The following is a 16,387-nucleotide window of genomic DNA, read 5'->3' as shown; positions in this document are numbered from 1 at the left end:
ATCTATTGGTTGGCCTATATTTTTAGCATATAAAAGGAGTGACATTACAGTTACCACTAACCCCCAGAAGAAGCCTAAGGGCTGGCATATCTGTCGGTAATCTATTTTTTTCTTTGCACAGCTGTGTTTTATTGTATATACAGTATCTCTACCTACAACTAACTCCTACAGGAGTTTATTTATATATTCAACATTCTTTGTCTTTTTACTATATATTTGTTTGATGTCAGTTATTATGACCTGATATCTCAGCGCTCTCTCGTGTTCTCTTTGGGTAACTATATGTAGCCACTGTTCATGACGTTTTATATTTTTGTACTATAAAGTTTATATTGATATTATTTAGACTCCATTCTTCCTTTTTTAGACTCTGTTTTTCCTTTTTGGCAGACCCATTATCAGGTAATGGAATCTCTTTTGAAGCCAGATACCCCACACAAGAGTCCAAACTATTTAGGTCTTATCCGCATGTATCTGTCCGTTTTGCAGATAATCTGCAAAAGGTCCACGTTCAGGACGTGAAAAGAAAAAAAAAAAAAAAAAAAAAAAAAAAAAGCAACTATTTACATACTTCCATTTTTTTTTTTATACGCAATGGATCGGTGAAAGACTGACCACACAGGGATGGCATCTGTGTGCGGTACTTAGTTTTACCTGACCCTTTCCATAGAACCGGCGCATTCTGCCCGCAAAATTGACTTCTCCCGCGATGTCTGAATACACATAGAATTCAATGACTCCATGTGCTGTCTGCTTTCTACAGATCAGGCCTCTTTCACTCGTCAGTGAATCACAGATGTGCGACGTCCGAGCCCTCCACTGACCGCTCACATATCCATTGACTTTAATGTGTGTATTCACACATTATGGTTTTCCATGAACCTGATTCAAAGAATGATGGCCACATCTCTAAGAAAGCTCCCATATACTCCAGCTCTCAGACAACACCTTACCCTCTGCAAAGCACGAAGGTTTCATTCTACCGAACTACGTCATATATGCTTTTCGTGAAGACTCCATTACAAGAGGGCGAAAAATGGACACATTGATTCTTCAGACATCTTCATGGATGAACCACTGACCATCTTGCCATAGATATCATGGACGTGTCAATGCCCTTATAAAATAAATGGAAGGCACATTATGAATATTTTAAAATTTTATTTAAATAGAAATTGCCAGATATATATACACTCTACAACTGTGCTTCCTACCAATCTGCCAGGAGTTTGCTCATTTAATTAAAAAAAATAAAAATCTCTCGGATAATTCATCAGTCCAAGCTGCTGCTGAAGAAAATTGTGTAAAGTGCCAAGATCCTCTGCAGCTTTAAATCAAGCCAAAGGCCCCTCCCCGCCTATGGGTCACTGGGTGTCTGTACATAATCAATGTCTTTAGGTTAATGTCCATCACGTGCTGGCCCGTGACACAAGATAATATAGAACAACGAAGAGTCCGACAAGACCGGCTGACACGTAGCACAAGAGCTTGCGATTATCCCGTCCAGAACGAGCCATTCCTGTGAATCGTTTCACGCTCCCGCTCAGAAGGCCAGTCACACTCATAAAGTCAGAGTCCTAGAGGAGGAGAAAACTGAATATAATTAGAAAGGAGCAAATCTATTTCGGATGAAACATCCGAAGTCGATTCGCATAAAATTTCGTTTCAATACTGTACGGAGCGAGTTATCCGTACAGTATTAGAATGTATTGGTTCAGATGAGCCGAAGTTATTACTTTGGGTAATAACTTCAAAAATTTATTTCTACTGTTAAAAACCTCTTCCCAAACACAGGTTTGGTTCCAAGTTGGTACCGAACCAGAGTTCGGGAAAAAGGTTTTTAACAGTAGAAGTTAATTTTCGAAGTTAATTACCCGAAGTAATAACTTCGGCTCATCTGAACCAATACATTCTAATACTGTACGGATAACTCGCTCCGTACAGTATTGAAAAACTTTTATGCGAATCGACTTCGGATGTTTCATCAGAAGTCGATTCGCTCATCCCTAAAATATAATAATATACAAGCCTGTATAAAAATAATAGTAGTAATAATACGGGGCACATTTACAATTGTGGAAAATGTTAAATTGTACTTTGTGTCAGATGGTGGGACCTGCACCAATCTCCTGAACGGGGCCCCCCCTACAGTGAAAGAGTACACTGCGCAAGCATGGCCACCCTCTGTTCACTGCTGTGGGAGTTCAGAAAATAGCTGAGCGCTGGGTCGACTATTTCCAGCAGTCCTATAGCGGAGAATGGAGAGGTTGCCGCTACTTCAATTTTGTGGGGCCCGTTAAGGAGACTGGAGCGGTCCCAGAGGTTAAACCCGCAACTATAGGACATTGATGGCATATCCTAACGATATGCCATCAATGACTGAGATGGGAATACCCCTTTAAGGGCATTTCAGACCTGGTTATTAAGGGGTTAACGTGAGCTAGAAAGTGTCTAACCATTTTTTACAGAACTATTCTGTTGTACTCATACTTTACATTAGTGTTTCATTAAAGTGTAACTTTTTTTTGCTAATGTGTAGGGACAGGGAACATTTTTCTAATATACTTTATTTAGGAAAAACCTTTATTTATAGTGAAATGTCCCTCAGAAGCGATCTTTTTCAGAGACACTTCTAAGGGACATCCATCTTCCTAATACAGTACAGTGCTACGCTGACTAGGAAGATAGGGAGACGACGGACTGGGAGCTGCTGGGCATCTGTCCTCACTGCTCCCTCATATAGTGCGGATCATATAGTCATAACTAGATTTTTGTACTCACCGTAAAGTCTGTTTCTCTTCTGCCTCATTGGGGGACACTGGCCTTGACCATGGGTATAGCTGTTGCCGCTAGGAGGCGGACACTAAGCTCCTCCCTCTTCAGCTATAGCCCTTCCTACAGGGACAAGGCTAATCAGTTTAGTGCAAAAGCAGTAGGAGAAGCTAGACACAAGAAAATCACCCTATGTACAAACCCAGAACCACACAGGCCCGAAAAGGCCCATAAACAAAAAACTGGATGGGAGCTGTGTCCCCCTATGAACGGAAGAGAAACAGATTTTATGGTACGTACAAAAATCTAGTTTTCTTATGCGTCTCATTGGGGGACACAGGCATTGACCATGGGACGCTCCAGAGGAGTCCCTGGGGTTGGCTTAACTTCAACCCCCCTGCCAATCAGAGAACCGCTGTCTACAAAACTCTACGCCCCAGAGACGCAAAGGTGTGCACTCTGTAAAAACTTGGAAAAAGTATGCAAAGACGACCAGGTCGCCGCCTTGCACACCTGAAGAGCCGAAGCCCCTTCATGCACCGCCCACGAGACCCCAACTGCCCCATCTGAATGAGCAGTCACCCGGAAGGGTGGGACGCGGTACGCTTCCACAATAGCCAAACGTATCCATCTGGAAATGGAAGTCTTTGACGCTGCCAGCCCTCTTCTTGGCCCCTCTGGAATCACGAACAGGGAATCCATCCGCCTGAAAGATGCCGTCTGGGACAGATACGCACTGCACGCACCAGACCCAGAGTATGGAGCGACTGTTCTCGAGGACGAGATGGGTTCGGACAAAATGAAGGAAAAATAATCCCCTCATTTAGATGGAACGTCGACACCACCTTCGGCAAGAAGCACTGCACAGGGCGAAGGACCACTTTATCCTGATGGAGGATCAGAAAGGGTGACCGACATGACAGAGCCGCGAGTTCCAACACTCTACGGATAGAAGTAACTGCAACCAAAAAAGCCACCTTATAAGACAGGAAGCGCAGCGACACCTGCTGCAAAGGCTCAAAACGGAGAAGATTGGAGAGCGTTGAGCACTAGATTAAGAACCCAAGGATCCGACAGAGGACGGAAAGGGGGCGCAGCATGCCCCAAGCCCTGCAAAAAAGTCCGAACCACCGAAAGCAACGCTAAATTTCTCTGAAAAAGAATGGAGAGAGCCGACACTTGCCCTTTGAGGGAGCTGAGAGCCAGCCCCAAGTCCATGCCCGACTGCAGGAAAGTCAAAAGTCGCAGCAAAGAAAAACAAATGGGAGACAGCTGTTGCCGCTCGCACCAACTAAAGTAGGACTCCCAGGTCTGGTGGTAGATTCTAGAAGACACCGGCTTCCTGGCCCAAATCATGGTCTGGACCACCGCATCCGAAAACCCACGAGCTTTCAGTGCGGCAGCTTCAACAGCCAGGCTGTTTAACGTAGCGACCCTAAACTCAGGAGGAAGATCGGCCCCTGCGACAGCAAGTCCTCCCAGAGCGTAAGACGCCAAGGTTCATCAGCGAGAAGGGCAACTAGGGACCCGTGCCACACCCTGCGCGGCCAATCTGGGGCCACGAGAATGACGGGCAGTCCCTCGGACCTGATCTTACGGAGAAGTCGCTGAATGAGAGGAAGAGGTGGGATCACGTAAAGAAACGTGAACGGACTCCACAGCATCACCAGCGCGTCGCATGCCAGGGCGACCTTGTTGTTGAAGCGTGAGGCCATGAGATCCACATCCAGCTGACCCCATCACTCGCAGATGGCCCGAAAGACCTGCGGGTGAAGAGCCCAGTCGTGGGGATCGAGATGCTCCCGGCTGAGGAAGTCTGCGATCCAGTTGTCGACGCTGGGTATATTAACTGCTGACAGTGCTGGAACATATTTCTCTGCCCAGTTGAGAATCAGCGGCGTCTCTGCCATGAGTGCCGGGCTCCGAGTGCCGCCCTGGTGATTGATGTACCCCACCGGCGTGGAGTTGTCAGACTGCACCTGCACTGGGCAACCCCTGAGATGGTCGGCCCAATGTCGCAGAGAGACCCTCCACCATCTGAAAGCCCTGCGCACTGGGGCAAGCAGACGCATTGACCAATCCAAGAAGGCTGGGAAGCAATCCCAGCTGGACAGAATGGCATGGAATTGAGCATAGGGAAGAATCTGCAGACAAAGAGCAGATAGTTTTTCTGGAGGCAGGAACACCTTGGCCTGACAAGTGTCCAGTACCATGCCCAGATAAGTCAACCGCTGCGATGGATAAAGACAAGACTTCTGCCTGTTCAGGATCCATCCGAAGCTCACCAGGGTGTCTAGAACAATGTTCAAGCTATCCGCTGTCCCCTGGAACGACGGACCCTTCACCAGGATATCGTCTAAGTACGGGATTGCCACAATCCCCCTGGCATGGAGCAGGGCCATGACTACTGCCAGAACCTTCGTAAAGACTCTGGAGCCGTGGCCAGGCCGAACGGGAGGGCCACAAACTGGTAGTAAAATGGACCCACTACGAAGCGGAGAAACCTCTGAGGAAGGAGCTCTAAAAATCCAGAAGTGGTACTCTGCGAATACAGCTGAAGAGGGAGGAGCTTACACTTTGTGTGCTTAGTGTCCGCCTCCTAGCGGCAACAGCTATACCCATGGTCAAAGCCTGTGTCCCCCAATGAGACGGATGAGAAAACTAGATTAAATATAGTTCCTCCCATAGGCATCACCCCCAGTGGCTGCTTCCTTACTCAGCGCGCCAGGAGTACAGAAGAGTTCACCGACAGCGCAGGCCACACTGATCAGTGAGCAGGAACGAAGTGTATATATTTAATCTAGTTATGACTGTATGGTCCCCACTATATGAGAGCACAGTGAGGGCAGACGCCCAGCAGCTCCCAGCCCCTCGCTGTCAGAGCTCATGCACACGAACATGTGCCGGCTGTGCCAGTACTGCAGTCCACAAACAGCGGGTCCGCAATATACGGGCACTGGCCAGGCGCGCACCCATTCACTTGAATGGGCCCGCAATCTGGAAGACACGGTGAAATGCCGAACGGAGGCACAGATCAGAAGCACTAGAGAGTTGGACTGTCGGATGCGGAACGCGGACCACATTCAAGTGAATGGGTCCACAGGTATGTTCAGTGTCCATGCATTGCGGTCCGCAGCACAGGCACGGCCTGCACACATTCGTGGGCATGAGCCCTTGGGAAGACGGATGTCCCTTAGCAGCGCTCTGAAAAAGATGACTGCTAAGGGACATTTCAGCCCAAGTTTTCTAAAAATTTTATATATATATATATATATATATATATATATATATATATATATATATATATATATATATATATATATATATATATATATATATATATATATATATATATATATATATATATATATAAATAATTTTTTTTTATTTAAGGTTACACTAATTCATTTAGATTAGTTTTATATCTTAGAAAATGAATGAAAAAAAGCAATTCCGTCGTCATCATCACCTGTACATGTTGTCACAGTTATGTGGACTGGCTTCTTCAATGGACCCCGGGCTGTGTGCCCACATGTGGTATGGAAATCGGTCTGGTCACAGTGAACTAAAGGGATGGGGCCTCCTATTTGGTTCCAAACTGTGCTGCAATCAGTCAACTCTCACCCATAATGAGCACTCTGGTCATAAGTCAGGGAGTTTTTAAAGGGGCTGTCCAGAATCAGAAAGAAATTCCCTGAACAGCACCACCTCTGTGTCTGGTATTGCAGCACATCCCAATCTATCTATTTATATTGATTCCCCCCTTAAAGGGGTTGTCCCACAAATAATATTCTACAGTTTTCAAACCAGCAACTGGATCTGAATACTTTTATAATGGCATGTAATTGGAAATTTATTGAAGCTACTGAGCTAGGGCTCATGCACACAACCGTTGCCTGTTTTGTGGTCCGCAAATTGCAGATCCACAAAAGACGGATAGCGGCCGTGTGCGTTCCGCATTTTGCGGAATGAAACGTCCGGCCCATAACGGAACTGTCCTATCCTTGTCGGTAATGCTAGCAAGAATAGGACATGTTCTATTATTTTGCGGGGCCATTGAAGGGACATACGGATGTGAACAGCACGCGGTGCGCTGTCCGCGTCTTTTGCGCCCATATTGAAGTGCGGATTGGATGCAGACAAAAAAATATGCTTGTGTGCATGAACCCTTATTCAATAAAATCTATCTGTATAGCGCCATCTGCTGTTTGCTCTTTTTCTAATTTCTATGTCCTGCTCACTGAGACAAACACCTGCTCAGTTCCATCAACTGCAGAAGGCAGGACACGCTCCCTGATCGGCCACCCTGAAATAAATCTAGCAGAGCAATTGGAGTGATCTCTGGATCCATGTGAGGTGCAGGGCTGGTTCTAGCTTTGTTAGAAAGAGTTTGTCATGTCCTATATGATGTCTGATTTTACATCTATCATGGGATAACCCCATTAAGGATGGCTATAAGAAACACATGATGACAAAATGTACCTTGGCTCTCAAGATCTATTCACATCTCACTTTATGCTTCTATCGGAGGTATGTGTTAGAGGTGTTCCTTGGCATCTACCTCTGATGGAAGCCTCCGACCTATGCCACTATATAGAAGTACGTTGGACAATGATATACGGACATTCTTATATTCTACACTCTCATATGCTGGCTGCATGGGGGACAAACTGAACATGTGAACAGTGCCCAAGTCTGCACAATACATCACTGGTTAGATAGTGGACAGCGGAACCTCACCATTCCATCCAGATATTGGTTATGGTCATCTGCTTCTCGGTCAATGTCCATAGCGAGCTGCAGAAAGCACAAGAGTCTGTTATCAATGTGCAACCAACGCAGTGACTATGTAGAATACAAAATATATGCGGAAAACAGGCCAGAGAAATGCAGTAACTATTGGCTGTAACATCTTCATTTGAAAAATCAGGAACATCTACCTTCTCCTGTCAAAAGGATTTGCATCCAGAAACAGCGCCACTCTTGTCCACTGGCCAAGCCTGGTATTGAAGCACCGCACTTTGCAGTTGAAAGGGACTGGGCGGCCATACCAGACTCCGTCCACAGACAGATTGGTGCCTTTTCTGGACGCTTTGTGTTTCTCACAGAACCCCCTTCCCAGTTTCTTAAAGGGATTACCCAAGAAAACTAAAAATCTTGGAGAAGCCCTAAAAATAGTTTGGAGGAGTTGTTCACCCGAGGGCCTTTGGAGGGAAGCAAACTTATCCGTTTCCACGGACTGGGTTCTGGCAGCTTTGGTCCCCACCACTGCTCCCTTACTCTGGCCTCCACATGTCAACATGCTGTTGGACGTGGGTCATGTGGCCGCGGCTGTGGTGCTGGTCCAGTACTCCTGGTGCTGTTTACAAACAGCAGCGGTGACATGGTGGATATGGCATGTGACTGCTGTAGCCAATCCCTGTCCTCTGAGGTAAACAGCAGCAGAAGAGCTGAATCAGATCTATCTAAAAGCTTCTCAAATACCTCACTTGTATGGCAATTAAAGGGTATGTTCACATGAAGTCTTTTGCAGGTAAACTAAATCTGGCACAGAAGCCATGTTATAAAAAATATAAAAAAGCACCTGTTTTTATGTGGCTTTTAACACAAGGCACTTACTAATGTATTGTGATTGTCCATATTGCCCTCCTTTGCTGGCTTCATTCATTTTTCCATCGCATTATATACTGCTCTTTTCCATGGTAACGACCACTCTGCAATCCAGCAACGGTGGTCGTGCTTGCACGCTATAGGAAAAAGCGTTGACCTCTCTGGTGACCATGGGAGTGTACATAGGCTGGTGCTTTTTCCTATAGTGTGCAAGCACGACCACCATTGCTGGATTGCAGGAAACATGCATGGAAACGAGCGGTGCATAATGTGAACTAATGCAGCCAGTGAAGGAAGCAATATGGACAATCACAATACATTGGTAAGTGGTTTGTATTAAATTTCTCTACATGATTAATTCCACTTGCTGAAGTGACAACCCCTTTAAAGGGTTTCTACCACCAGAAATACTCTTATGTAGCTGACTGACATTAGCGATGCGCCCATGTCAGCACTACATAACAGTATGTTTCTAATGTTATTCCCTGCAGCCGTTTTTGTTAAAAATGCACTTTTATTATATGTTAATGAGCCTCTAGGTGCTATATGGGCGTAAAATCAGCACCTAGAGGCTCCGTCCACTCACCCTGTATTCCGCCCAGGTCCTGTGTTGTGCCCGCCCAGCTCCTCTTGATTGATGCCACTGTTCCCTGCATCGTTGGCGAAATCCCGCGCCTGCGCCGTTCACTTTGGTCTTCGGCGCAGTGAGTGAATGATGCGATCCTGGTGCCGGCTTCCTCACTGTGACGTAGTCGGCGCAGGCGCAGCGAGGAAGCCGGCACCAGGATCGCATCATTCACTCACTGCGCCGAAGACCGAAGTGAACGGCGCAGGCGCGGGATTTCGCCAACGATGCGGGGAACAGTGGCATCAATCAAGAGGAGCTGGGCGGGCACAACACAGGACCTGGGCGGAATACAGGGCGAGTGGACAGAGCCTCTAGGTGCTGATTTTACGCCCATATAGCACCTAGAGGCTCATTAACATATAATAAAAGTGCATTTTTAACAAAAACGGCTGCAGGGAATAACATTAGAAACATACTGTTATGTAGTGCTGACATGGGCGCATCGCTAATGTCAGTCAGCTACATAACGGTATTTCTGGTGGTAGAAACCCTTTAAGTGCCCCGTCTGGAACTTCTGGTATTTCCTTTGTTCTGTTCATCAGAAATAAATAGTAGTAGTGTGAACGCACCCTCCCATCATCTTCTCCAACATACAGGCCCATGTAAATAACCACCCCCTCACATCATACAGTCCCATGTAATAATTGCTCTCCTCCCTCCAGCATAGGGTTAATAAGCCCCGGGGGGGTCTGGAGTGAAAGCACTGCAGGCAATTATAGCCAAGTCCAATATATTGGCTCTTCCCTGTATCTTATCACTTGGCTATAATAACCTGCCTGCATTCACTCCAGACCCCCACTACCGGGGGCTGAGAAACTCCAGGCAGCCCCCTGTCCAGCATTAAAAAGCAAGTACACTTTTTTGGGTGTCATAGGGACATATCAAAAGTGCTGATAGCGGGGGTCCCAGCTCTGAGACCCCCGCTGATCTCTATAAGGAGCAGTCTGGAGCGCTCAGTCGAGCACTGCTTCTCCTCTCTGGTCCCATAGAATTTCTATTGAGGCCGTCTTCGCTACAGCACTCCGCTCCAGACTGCTTATTATAGAGATCAGAGGGGGTCTCAGAGCTGGGATCCCCACTGCCCACCAGGGACCCCTGCTAAAGTCCCCTGCCCAGCAAGCAAGGCCGCTTACCCTGCCGAGCACCCCCCGTTGAAGATCCTGTGCTGCTGCTGCAGTAGCCCCCCCACTCCACATCTTCAAAGCGGTGTGCCGAATGGTCCAGCATCCCGCTCAAACCAACCAATAACAAAGCACCCCGCTGTAAGGAGCTTTGATATTGGTTACTGCAGGACGCATTGCTGCGCTCTCTGCACCATTGACATTGCGCCCTGCGTTGATGAATGGCAGGAAAAGTGGCAGGCGTATTGGTACGTGTTAGTCTTGTTTTTAAGGCGTAAAATAGCCTGAACAGGTGTCTGAAGTTTTTTTTCCCCCCCACAACATTTAAAGCCAAAGTGCGATGGACTGGAAGCAGAAACTGCACTGAAATCCGCTCTGAAAAAAAAATTCCATGTGAACATCCCCTTAGCGCCCATGGATATGTATAGGCACAGCAAATGATTTCTAATAATGACACTTCAGGATTGGCGCAATCACAGCTTCCGTGTCCCGCGTTCACTACACTTACTGACTTCAGCCGCGTCACTTTGCTGGTGAGATTTTCCGCAAGTCGTTTATTCTCGGCGTCCATCATCTCATCCACTGCTCCTGTATTGGAACCTGCAGACAAAGAAAGGGTTAAAGAGAAAATGAGAGTTATGGTATCGGCACTAGATTCAGAGTTCAGCACATTCGCTATCCCTCTGCAGCTACTGACAATGTATGAGGATTTCCGTTCTCCCTCCCCTCTAGACAAGGATGATGGGTTGGGCTGAGCATGCACATGCGCTAAATTGGGAGAGGGGAGTAGGCTGCTGCCAGACACCTCTAAACAAAGGATCGGGCCTTCCGAAACCCAACAGCCCGATCCTTTTCTCCCAAACATCTGTCAGCAGATTTGTACCTATGACACTGTCTGACCTGTCATGTGCGCTTGGCAGCTGAAGACATCTGTGTTGGTCCCATGTTCCCACATTGCTGAGCAAAATTATGTTTTAATATATGCAAATGAGCCTCTAGGAGCAACGGGGGCGTTGCCATTACACCTAGAGGTTCTGTTTCCTCTGCAACTGCCACCGCTTTACACTGTGATTGGCAAGAGGGCCAGGCATGAAGACATTTTCCTTGCCTGGCCCTGTCAATCAAAATGGAGAGGGCGCGAGAGTTGCAGAGAGAGCAGAGCCTCTAGGTGTAACGACAACGCCCCAGTTGCTCCTAGAGGCTCATTTGCATATATGAAAACATCATTTTTCTCAGCAATGCGGGCACATATGAACATGGGACCAACACAGATGCCTTCAGCTGCCAAGCACACATGTAACAGGTCAGCCAGTGTCATAGGTACAAATCTGCTGACAGATGCTTTTTCTTTTTTTCCCCTTAAATAAAATAAATGATTAATTAATAAACAAATAGAATAGACAGCTAATTACTGCCAAATAAGACCATTTCATAAAACATTAACCCCATATTACCCCTGGTGGAGCGAGGTTAAAAAAAAAAAAAAACACACACAACAAGAAAAAAAATCTGATTTATTTTGGGAAGTGTATCTTCGGGTACTTTCACACTAGCGTTTTTCTCTTCCGGTGTTGAGTTCCGTAACAGGAGCTCAATACAGGGAAAATAACTGATCAGTTTTATCCTAATGCATTCTGAATGGAGAGCAATCTGTTCAGGATGCATCAGTTCTGTCCCTCTTACGTTTTTTGGCCGGAGAAAATACCGCAGCATGCTGCAGTTTTCTCTCCGGCCAAAAATCCTGAACACCTGCCGGAATTTCCATTGAAATGTATTAGTGCCAGATCATTAAAGGGACTCTGTCACCAGTTTCTAACCCCCCCTTTTAAAACTATTGTTCTCTCCATGGTGCCCTTGTCATTACAAAGCTGTTGTTATAAGATAAATCTGCAAATGCGCGCTTCACTCAACGAGGCAGAATCTAAAAGTCCGCACGGGCGCATCAGGCACAGGCCTGTGCGCACGCGCGGGATCTTTGAAAAGGAGGAGGGGGCACTGAGGAGAGCCGGAGGCGGATTTCATTACATCGAGGTGGCGCTGAAAGGATCATGGGAGGAGCTGGGCACCAACGGCGGCGGCGGAGAGCGGCAGATTCAGACCTTCAGAAACGCCCTGGGCACCTTATCCAGAAGATTGACAGGTTAGATAAAAGCGATTTTTATCAAAACTAGACGGCGGATTTATCTTATAACAACAGCTTTGTAATGACAAGGGCACCATGGAGAGAACAATAGTTTTAAAAGGGGGGGGGGGTTAGAAACTGGTGACAGAGTCCCTTTAAGTGTTTCAGCAAAATGGATCTAGTATTTCGGTCTGAATGCATTTGTCAGACGGATCCATCTGACAAATGCCATCCGTTTGCGTCCGGATTGCCGGCAACGAAACTGCCTGCCGGAATCCTCTGCCGCAAGTGTGAAAGTACCGTAATCTTTTCATATGCCTTCACTTTGTTAACCAAGCTGAGCCAGTTATTAATGTCAGGAGCGGCTCCGGCCATCCACCCACGTGCCATAATCACTCTAGGCCGATGCCTTTTAATACAGGGTGTATGGTCAGTTTAACAAGTCTTGCCCCAAAACCGATGTCTTAAAAGGGTTTCTATCACCCTTTCTCGCCAGAGGTAGGAGACCTGCACCTGTCAATCTAGTGTGGCCACAGGTGGGAAAACAGAGCCTCTAGGAGCAGGGACAACCCCCCCCCCCCCCCCCCCCCCCCTTGCACCTAGAGTCTAAATTAGCATATTACAAAAGTTAGATTTCTGGCGTAACGGGGGCATAGGTCAAAGTAGGAATAGGCTAGTTAGGTTCAGCAGACATTAGCACAGCGCTGATGTCACCTAGCTTGATAGGGGAGATTTATCAAAAGTAGTATAGTGGAACTGGCTTAGTTGCCCATAGCAGCCAATCAGATTCCACCTTTCATATCTCAGAGCTGCTTTGGAAAATGAAAGGCAGAATCCGATTGGCTGCTATGGGCAACTAAGCCAGTTTTCCCTCTATACCAGTTTTGATGTGATCTGAACGACCAGGAGATAGTCGGTGCTGGTATCCTACATGACCGACTGCTGGGGCCCCCAAACCAACTGAATGAGGGCACCAGATACATCCAGAGGCACAGACAGAAGAGATTTAAAAAGGAAACCGGACATAAGTCTTGCTCTGGTCAGAAACTACAAATCCCAGCATGCTTTTACAGCCACAGACTGCCATGGCATGTCGGGAGCAGTAGTTCCAAAGAGCTCCAGGTTGGAGACCACTCTGAACATGGGAACCAGTAGGGCTTCCACCTCACATGACGTCATCCCATGTAAAGTGCGACGACAGCTCAGGAAATTATTTCGCACAGAGTCAGACCAAACAACATAGAAGTCACCCGTCCGTCCGTATAAACCTACAGCCAGGCAATAAGGCCAGTCCAACAGAACTGACAGGCAGCGCAGACACCACCTACCTCGGCCCCAGTCCGCCATCTTTGTTTCTTTCCGCTCACTGAGCTGGCAGGATCTGAAGCGTCACACTCTCAATCCCTCCCCCTTTGACGTCAGCGTGAATCTAAAAGCCACGCCCCGTATGCAAAAAGCCTCGCTTCGCGTTGCTATGGTTACTCATAGCTGGCTGTGTATTATAGATGGTGCCCTCTGCTGGTCATTCCCAAGAATATGCCTCAATTATTTCAAATCACTGGGATGAAGAGAAACAATTAAAAAAAAATTAACTATTAAATCCACAGAAAGTTGACAACAAAATCTCAAGCAAACAAGGACAATTCAACAGCGCCCCACTACACAGTTTGGTTAAACAATTCTATACAGTTTTTGCTGCTTCTTTACGGTGCACTTAAAGGGGTTGTCCAGGTTCAGAGCTGAACCCAGACATTCCTCCATTTTCACCCCGGCAGCTAAATCGCGCAGGGCAAAGGCATTTTCAGGAGTTCCGGTGACAAACAGGGCTCTCCATGGGGCTGCCAAGAAGCCCGGTGACGTCACCGGCACTGATGGGCGGGCTTTAGCGCTGCGCCATACTGGCTAGGGCAGTGCTAAAGCACGCCCATCAGAGCCATGCTAAAGCACACTGCCGTGCGGAAGCTCCTGCCCGGCAGTGTGTTATTGTAAACAAAAGAGCCCTTGCCCTGAACATGAGATGCTCCGATGCCAACATCAGGGGTGCTGCCTGGGTGAAAATAAGGGTATGTCCGGGCTCAGCTCTGAACCCGGACAACCCCTTTAAAGGTGGAATGCAATGACTAGATAATGAGTGGCATAGTGTGCCTGAGACTACATTCACATGACTGTGAAAAAAACACAAGTTAAAAAGACATAAAGGGCTCATGCACACGGCCATAAAAAATGTATAAATAAATACTCACCTCTCTTCATCTGCTCTTGTAGCCTTTGCTTGGGCGTCCCGGCACAGGCGGTCAGGAACACATCACCATGCCCTCTGGCGCCGCATCATCACGTTATCTCACAAGACCCGGCGCAGGAGGTCACGGTGATATAATCACGATCTCCTGTGCCATTCTATTGATCCATAGGCTTCCATTACCCTCATTATACTGCTTGCTGCCTGGCACCCCTACAAATTGGCACCCGGGGCAACTGCCCCCCCCCCCCCTCCCCACACGCTACGCCACTGCCCTCTTGAACTCTTTTATTGTACTCACCATCAGCACCTCCTCAGGCAGAGAGCTCCATAGTCTCACTGCTCTTACCGTAAAGAATCCTCTTCTATGTTTGTGTACAAACCTTCTTTCCTCCAGACGCAGAGGATGTCCCCTCGTCACAGTCAGTCCTGGGGATAAATAGATGATGGGAGAGATCTCTGTACTGACCCCTGATATATTTATACATAGTAATTAGATCTCCCCTCAGTCGTCTTTTTTCTCAAGTGAATTACCCTAATTTTAATAATCTTTCAGGGTACTATAGTCCACCCATTCCAGTTATTACTTTAGTTGCCCTCCTCTGGACCCTCTCCAGCTCTGCTATGTCTGCCTTGTTCACAGGAGACCAGAACTGTACACAGTACTCCATGTGTGGTCTGACTAGCGATTTGTAAAGTGGCAGGACTATGTTCTTATCACGGGCATCTATGCCTTTTGATGTAACCCATTATCTTATTGGCCTTGGCAGCAGCTGCCTGACACTGGTTTTTACAGCTTAGTTTGCTGTTTATTAAACTTCCTAGGTCCTTTTCCATGTCAGTGTTACCGAGTGTTTTACCATTTAGTATGTACGGGTGACTTGCAATTTTTCTTTTCCATGTGCATAACCTTACATCTCAGTGTTACACCTCATCTGCCACTTATCTGCCCAAGCCTCCAGTCTATCCAGATCCCTCTGTAGCAGTATACTGTCCTCTTCAGTGTAAATTACTTTACACAGTTTAGTGTCATCTGCAAAAATTGATATTTTACTATGCAAGCCTTCTACAAGATCATTAATAAATATATTGAAGAGAATAGGGCCCAATACTGACCCCTGAGGTACCCCACTAGTGACAGTGACCCAATCTGAGTGTGTACTGTTAATAACCACCCTCTGTTTTCTATCACTGAGCCAGTTACTTACCCACATGCAGACGTTTTCTCCCAGTCCGAGCATTCTCATTTTATATACTAACCTTTTATGTGGTACAGTGTCAAAAGCTTTGGAGAAGTCCAGATACACGACATCCATTGATTCGCCGCTGTCAAGTCTAGAACTCACCTCCTCATAGAAACTGATTAAATTAGTCTGACATGACCGATCCCTCAGGAAGCCATGCTGATATGGCGTTATTTGCTTATTTCCATTTAGGTACTCCAAGATAGCATCTCTTAGAAAACCTTCAAACAGTTTACCCACGACTGATGTTAAACTTACCGGCCTATAGTTTCCAGGCTCTGTTTTTGGACCCTTTTTGAATATTGGCACCACTCCTGGTCAGTATAGAGTCCTTAAATGTCAGAAATAAGGGTCTGGCTATGACATTACTTAATTCTCTTAGGATACGGGGGTGTATGCCTTCTGGTCCTGGCGATTTGTCTAGTTTTTAAGACGCCGCTGTACTTCTTCCTGGGTCAGACAGGGCACCTTTAATGGGGAATTTACTTTTACATTCTGCATTTCATCTGACAGTTTATTTTCCTCAGTGAATACAGTGGAGAAAAAAAATATTTAATAGCTTTGCTTTCTCCTCATCGCTCTGTGCAACTCCCCCCTCATTACTCTGTAGAGGGCCGACACCTTCAGATTTATACTTTTTACCATTTATAT

The 16,387-nt window shown here is 46.7% G+C and overlaps 1 protein-coding gene across 1 annotated transcript; it reads right to left on the bottom strand.

The window, feature by feature from the left end:
- Positions 1 to 1,141: 1,141 nt before the first annotated feature.
- Positions 1,142 to 13,650, bottom strand: BET1L (Bet1 golgi vesicular membrane trafficking protein like). Its single transcript, XM_044270815.1, has 4 exons — positions 13,582 to 13,650; positions 10,640 to 10,731; positions 7,513 to 7,569; positions 1,142 to 1,577 (listed from the first exon to the last, which is right to left on the bottom strand). The coding sequence occupies exons 1-4, from the start codon at positions 13,598 to 13,600 to the stop codon at positions 1,410 to 1,412; spliced, it is 336 nt and encodes a 111-aa protein (XP_044126750.1). The 5' UTR covers positions 13,601 to 13,650; the 3' UTR covers positions 1,142 to 1,409.
- Positions 13,651 to 16,387: the final 2,737 nt, after the last annotated feature.

This window comes from Bufo gargarizans, chromosome 10 (assembly GCF_014858855.1).
Source record: "Bufo gargarizans isolate SCDJY-AF-19 chromosome 10, ASM1485885v1, whole genome shotgun sequence".
Taxonomy (NCBI): domain Eukaryota; kingdom Metazoa; phylum Chordata; class Amphibia; order Anura; family Bufonidae; genus Bufo; species Bufo gargarizans.
This window is presented reverse-complemented; position numbering and strand designations above follow the sequence as displayed.